This window comes from Gekko japonicus, unplaced genomic scaffold, assembly GCF_001447785.1.
Source record: "Gekko japonicus isolate JY-2015 unplaced genomic scaffold, Gekko_japonicus_V1.1 scaffold1795, whole genome shotgun sequence".
In the NCBI taxonomy this organism is placed as follows: Eukaryota; Metazoa; Chordata; class Lepidosauria; order Squamata; family Gekkonidae; genus Gekko; species Gekko japonicus.
Genome location: NW_015165875.1, coordinates 64,993 through 72,190, shown reverse-complemented (window position 1 = coordinate 72,190; position 7,198 = coordinate 64,993). Strand labels below are relative to the sequence as shown.

The 7,198-nt window shown below is 47.7% G+C and overlaps 1 protein-coding gene across 1 annotated transcript in view; it reads left to right on the top strand.

Moving 5' to 3' along the window:
* The window catches only part of HIF1AN (hypoxia inducible factor 1, alpha subunit inhibitor), a 19,650-nt gene extending 12,467 nt beyond the window's left edge, over positions 1 to 7,183 (top strand). The window contains exons 7-8 of the mRNA XM_015411274.1: positions 4,125 to 4,235; positions 6,429 to 7,183. Of these exons, the coding sequence (XP_015266760.1) occupies positions 4,125 to 4,235; positions 6,429 to 6,473 (156 nt within the window). The 3' untranslated portion in view covers positions 6,474 to 7,183. The remainder of the gene's footprint in view (positions 1 to 4,124; positions 4,236 to 6,428) is intronic.
* Positions 7,184 to 7,198: the final 15 nt, after the last annotated feature.

Here is a 7,198-nt window from a genome sequence, read left to right as displayed (position 1 = left end):
TTTCCTCATCCCACCAAGTTTCTGAAATACCCACAATGTCTATTTTCCCCTCCGACACCAAGCACTCCAACTCCCCGATTTTACCTCAGACACTTCTAGCATTTGTATAGAAACAGCTATAATTTCCCATACAAGTTAAGCCTGCAACCTTCCTCTTGCTATCATCTCGAGACCTTGTCAGGCAGTCCATGTCACTAGCCATGGTCTCAGTGGACAATTTCAATCCACCTCCCTATAGAAAAGCAACAGGTACCCCCTCATCTCTCTGAGATGAGCCAACCCGAACCAAAGACTTTTCATCTCCTGTCGGCTTTCCCCCAATATTCAGTTTAAAAACTGCTCTGCCACCTTTTTGTTTTTAAGCGCCAGCAGCCTGGTTCCTTCTCGGGACAAGTGGAGACCGTCTCGCCTGTACAGCTCCCTCTTGTTCCAAAAAGCATCCCAGTGCCTAACTAACTTGAACCCTTCCCCTGTACACCATCGTCTCATCCACACATTGAGACTCCTGATCTGTGCCTGTCTCTCCAGCCCTGTGCGTGGAACAGGTAGCACTTCTGAGAAAGCTACCTTGGAAGTCCTGGACCTAAGTTTCCTGCCCAGCAGCCTAAATTTCTCCTCCAGGACCTCACGACTGCATTTCCCCACATCTTTGGTGCCGACATGTACCACGACCACTGGCTCCTCCCCAGCACTATCTACCAGCCTATTTAAAACACGCGTAATGTCCGCTACCTTCGCACCAGGCAGGCAAGTCACCATACGGACTTTATTTTACATCATATCTTCCCAAGTTTTTAGAGTAACCTGAATAGTACAGGAGCATTATTCGATTTCCCCCCATGAAACCACATGGCCTCAGAAGTCATACCACCCATTCAGATAACTTTTGTTCTTTTCTTTCTGACTTTTTTATTTTAATACATTTTTGTAGGAATGTGCTGTTAATCACTGCCTTTCCAGCATCCCAAATTGTAGTCCAGCTCAAATCAGGAGTAACATTATACCTAAAGTATTTCTTTTCTTTTTTTTAATAAAGGTTTTATTGGCTCCCCTAAAAAGGGGAGGTATTTCGCTTAAAAGAAAAAAGGGAGGGGTAGACAGTGGGAGAAAGAGAAAGCTGAGTGATATATAAACTGGTAAATTAAACTGTTAGTAATGTCCAATTAATCTTCTTGGGCTTCTTCTGTGTGTTGCCAAACTTCTTTTCTTAGTCCTGTTACATGTATTCTCTGTTAGTATGTTAGTAATGTTCCTTTGAGATTCTGTTAATAAAAAGGGTCTCTTCTGTGCACATTCAGAACCGCTTCTTTGCGTGCTGGGTACTTTTACTATCGCTGACGTGGAGGAGCTTCCTCTGTTGTCTTCTCCTTCCGGCTTGTTAGATCCTCCTTCGGGTTGTTGTTAATACGCTCAGTTCATGTACTATAAATCCTCTTCCTTTCATGCCCCGGAGGTCCCCATTTTCGAGAAGGGTGTCAATTTCATTTTCGCTTTTATATTCGCTCCCAGACTCTCTGTGGGTCCTCCTCGCAATTGTTGACTTATAAGCGCTTATCAGGCACTTCTCGCTGTCACAATTCCAACGTATCTTTTTTGCAAAACTCCCGTCGGATTCACAGCCATAAACAGTCCAAACATTCAACAGCCGGCTCTTGCACACAAACAAAGGCCCAGACGGAAGTCCCTCCCTTCTTCTCCGCTCGCTTTTGCCCAGCTCCGACATCTTTTCTTTTTTGTTTACTTTTAGAAAGTTCTTAAAATGTGCTCCAGAGAGACAAGTTTCTCGCTTTCAAATACATCAAAGGAAAACATCACTGTCCGCTCAATTCATCCCCCCCCCTCCTTTTCTTTTTCGCTTGTATAGATGGAGGATTAACCTCTTCGCCTTTTTCGCTGGGAGGGGGGGGAAAACAATTTTCAGTTCTTTTTCTCTGCATTTTGACAACTCACAGTTAAGCCGATCTTTTCTTTTTCTTTTCAATTTTTCCGGATGGTCGCTTTATCACTCGGTGACGTCTGGTGGCTCCGCTAAACCCCGTTCGGGGTCGCTCACGCAGCAAGGTCCATTGGGGCAGGGCATGGCGGGAGCCTCGCTCTCCGACCTCTCGGCCGAAAGAGCGACTCCCCCCTAGTGCGCCCTAAAGCGCCCCGGATCCGAGCTCCTCTCTTCTGAGGGGCTCGTTCGGGTCTCCGCTCGCGCGGATTCCCTCCTCCACCGCGGGCGGGCGAGGCGCCCTCGGGAACGACCCGAGGAAGCGTCCGCCATGCGCGGGAGCCAGACCGGAAGCCACCTAAAGTATTTCTTAAGTATTAATTCTGCTTGTTTAAAATCTTTCTCATTCTGCAACAAATAACAGCTTCTAAACATCTCTTTCCTCTTATTATCTCCATTCTATTATTAATGGGGGGGACATAATCTGCAAATTTCATAATGTCAGTTTCTGCGTTCTTTTTTTTAAATACCACCGTTAGTGAGACTGGGTGGGGGGGGGGAGCAATTCTCAAATAAATGTTGTGTAGAGGAGTTCTGAGAAGTTAAAAAACCTCCAAGTGCCCATAAGATGATCTTAGGTAACAGTCTTACTTTAGCTGAGAAAACAAAAGATCTAGAGAAACGTCTTGAAACTTGTTAAAGTCCCCCCCCCCAGCAATGTGGCCATGGGTCAATTCTTGTAATTGCAACATAAATATTTCATAAGGCTTTTCGAGATGAACTTGAGGCTTGTGGTAATTCTTGGCCCACAGCTGTTAATTTTGGTATCACAAGCTGCCCTAATTTATCTCACACTCTCATACTTTCAGAAAGGGGGCCCTAAGAATTTTTGCCACTCATCTTTTCTCATATGTGTCTCCTGAAAGAAAAACATATTTGCTCACTCTTTTTTCAATAGTTGAGTAAATTTCCATCTTTTTATGGAAGAATTCAAACCATTCATGTCAACAAATATCATAAAAGTTATATTTCATAAAACACACCATTAATAAAACATAGAAATATAAATGGAGAAAGCAATCTTACTCAACTTACAAAGTTTTTTGCTAAATCTTTTGCTTTTGTTAATGTTCAAACAGTCGCCCAGTCAGAATCTATATACATATTAAACCTAAATAGGATACTCCAAAATATGTCTGATTTTCCTCATCTTAAATCTCTGAGAAATTTAAATTGCTGCTGTTTGTGTAGAGCATCAGAAGTCCTTTGAAATCTGTATCTCTGTTCTTCCCCTTCTGTGCCCTCTGGAAATCGCTGCCATCACTCTCGGGCTCTTAAAAGATGCGATTGCATCCTGTGATTCGTTCAGCCTGCATGTGTCAGGTCCCCACAGCCACAACGAAGTACACACTTGTAGAAAGGTTTTACTTTTATTGAAGCTGAAGATGCATTGACAGGATCACTGTTAGGAATGACGAGGAATCAAAGAGCATGAGAGGTTATAGTGCATTCAAGCAAGCGAGGCCCAATTTCGGGACTTCCCCCGCGCGCCAGTCGGCCTGAGAACGAACGGTACCACTAAGCATAACAGATACTCTTCCCACGGCACCTCCGTGAGATAACCCAAGCAACTATCCAGCGACTCTCCTCCTGCGGCCTTGAGAGATACACGTTGCTGCTGTGAAGCAATTAAGCGCACAAAAAGGAATGCGTATGAAAGCGAAAGCAGAAGACAATTGGCAGCTTGCTGACAGCATGCTGCATTATAGCCTATCCTGTTTGCTGTCTCTATCATTCTCCAAGCTGTTTTTCCAAAAGTTGCTCCAGACAGACACAGCATTCTTATTCCACTCTTGTGTCACTGAGGACATGGGACATGGGAGGTGTGCAGTTCTTGTGGTTGAAACTCTGCTTAGACTCACTCTGGTTTATGGAGGCCTTTCCCCAAACCGGTATTTGTGACTTGCCAACTGTCAGAATAGTTTTGTGCAATATCTGAAACTGGGCTCTTGGAAATCCAGCAGGATGCCCTCTTTCAGGAAAAATAAATCCACTCATCCCCTTGGGGATTTTTTTTTTTTTTTGGGGGGGGGGGAGGAAGCTTCCTGGAGATTGAGACACCCCCCCTCTTTTGAGAATGGGGCCAGGCGTATTTCCGAGGCTGCTAACATGCACGTCTTTTTGTTTCCAGGGTGCCCCAACCCCCAAAAGGATTGAGTATCCCCTAAAGGCTCACCAGAAAGTGGCGATAATGAGGAACATTGAGAAGATGCTGGGCGAGGCCCTCGGGAACCCACAAGAGGTGCAGAACAGTCCTGGGAAGATGTGGGGGGCTGAGTCTGGAGCCCCTTTTCTGGTTCCTGGGGTGTGTGGGAAGGCTGAGCAGGAGGCGGGGTTTGTTTTTTTGTTTTGGAAATCAGGCTGCCACAAAGCTTGGATTGTGGCTTTTGATATATATATCAAAGTAAGGCTCTAATAGTGTCTTCAGCATTTTACCCAAAACCTTTTGGGATGGGGCCAATGTTCCCTCTAAGCTGTGGAGTCTTGTGAGCAAGAATTCTACCTTGTGAGCTACTGGCATTAGGGTTGTGAGCAAGCAATTTAGCTACTGCATAAATTACTTTGCTCTGGAGCCATCCTTCCTGAACTGAGACAAAAATGTGTGAGCCAGAGGCTAAAAAACTGTGAGCTAGCTCACACTAACTCACCTTAGAGGGAACACTGGACGGGGCCCTTTTGGAGGACTGAAATTTGACATCTCCATAAACATCAAAATAAAACAACAGAACTCGGTCTGCGCATTTCTGCATCGGGTCTCTGAAAACGAGCTCAAGTCCTTTTGCTTAGAGGAAAGGAGGAGAGATGCAAAACGCATTCCTTGTAAACACGGAAGCTGTTCTACTTTGAGGGGGAGAGAGAGGCAACAAGGCTGCCGGCCTTTAAAGGCAGATGAAAAGAGCCTGATGAACCCACAAGGCCCTGAGACAGGATTCTGGGGCCCCGGGCCGTCACAGCAGGCCGTGCCTCGAGGGGCTGGGGCACGTGGAAGGGTGGCGCTCTCTGAGGGAGCCACGCGGGAGAAGGCAGGATCTCCGTTTCTTGGCCACTGTTGAGAGGGGGCCAGCCTGAGAGGAGCAGCAGCCCTCTGCATCCCAGACGGGACGGGGCTGTGGAAACATGCTTGTGGCATTGTGGCTACCCTTGTTGGCACTTCCGGGAATACGGCCTCAGAGGCCATTCATCCGAGTGGACTCCATCGCTCGCCTTCAGGGGCTTCTTATGGTCTCAGCGAGATTCAGCTCACGTGTTCAGGATGAGTGTGTGTGTGTTCCTTCATTTGAAATGGCACGCGTCCTGAGCAGATGTAACAGGTGGGGAGGCACATTCTGGACATAGGTTTCCATGTTGGGTTCCCCTGCTTCCTGATTCGGATACCTGTTTGGGAGGAGGAGAGAGACATATAAAACTGATCCCTTCTCACCTAGAGAACTGTTTAGCTTGCAGGTTTCAGAAGAGCTGGAAATGATCTTTAAAACATGCTCTTTGGAAAAGAGGCCCTTGAATCTGTTGAGAGATGAAACTGGTGTATGGTTACTGAGAAAAACCTTGAAGTTTTCTGTGTATCCAGGGCCGGCCCCAGCTTATTTTGCACCCTAGGCGAAGATCCCTTCTGGTCCCCCCCCCCGTGCGCCCACCATGGCTCGGACCCGTTAATTGGATCTGTACCCCGGACCTCCCATTCCCCTGGCACCCATGCTCTTAACACTCACTTTTGCTTTTGTAACTTTGCCTGCTTTGCACACCTGGCTTCCACCAAGGAAGACTCTGCAAAGGAAGGCATTCACAGTCACAAACAACCACTGCTTCTCACTTGCCTTGAGAGTTCCTTGCTGGGGTTGCCATAAGTCAGTTGCAACTTGAGTGTCCTTGTGTAATAGCCCCCTACTTAGATTCTTCTTTGACTCAGCTGAGTGACCCTTCTGTGCCCAGAGGGCTAAGTTCTTTGGTGGAATTGGTGTTTGTATCATCAGAAAGGTCATAACATGTTTAAAACTCAAAGTGTTAGCAGCTGAACCAGGACAGCGGGGAGGAGGGGTGCCAGTTTGGTGCCCCTAAGGGCCGGCACACTCTAGGCGAGTGCCTAGTTCGCCTAGTGAGTGAGCCGGCTCTGTGTGTATCCGTAGGACACAGGCAGATTTCCTGTTGCAGGTGATTAGGTTTGGGTGTTGGGGGAACCGCTGGGGCTCTTAAGCAGTGCTGCTATGTTTTAGGTGAAGAGTCTTGGCAAGAATGCTGGATTCTGAATCCCAGACCTATGACCTTGGGTGAAGAGTCTTGGCAAGGATGCTGGATTCTGAATCCCAGACTTATGACCGTGGAGATGTGTCCCGCTCTAAGACTGCAGTTCGGCAACTGGGCAGGCTTTGTCAGGGCCTCATTTCTGCTGTTAGTAACGGGTGTGTGTTTGTGTTTTCTTCTTCTGGCTTTTGTGCAGGTGGGTCCCTTGCTGAACATGATGATTAAAGGACGCTACGACTAGTCCTTGGCCACTGCACCGGTGGATGTTGGAGCTGCTTCCATGGACATGTCGTGGGAAATCTGAGCGCTAGTATTGCACACAGCACTTAAAAAGAGAGTGCCACGCCCCTGGCCCAGCTCTGCCACACTCTACACCCGTACAGGGGACGACCAGCACTGTGTTCCCTGAGCAAGAACCTGACCGTCAGTCACTCTGCGTGTTCCCTGCCTGCCCGGTATACAGAGCTTGGCTCCTGGTACTTGATTGATGTTGAAAGCGTTATGAAATATATTGGGGAGGGAGCAAAGTGCAGGCTGCTGTTACCAGACTCCCGAACTCATGCCACTACTCAAGAGCGTCTGGTGTTTCCTCAGGATGGATGCACCGCTTCCCAGTCTGGAACCAAAAACACGTCTGTGTGGAGGAAGCTTTTGGCCACGTCGTACTTTGGTGTCGATTGCTTTCTTGTCTCTGGGTAGAGGAAACGAGCGCATGACGGCATCGGTGTGGGGAACGACCGGACACGTGGCCTTTGGATCTTCCTTCCACACCTTGGCGTTAGAAATACTCCCGGAAAGCCGCCTCCTCCCAGTTGTTCCTTCCCTCTGATTTTGCCTTTCTGTTTTTTTGACTGAAGTGAGTTTCTTGTTGATGACGTCGTTTCCTCCTTGACAGCAAGCGGATGAATGGCAGGCCAGTTTGGAGACACCGGAGCCTTCCGAGCCCCCCCCCCCCAGTCGAATTAA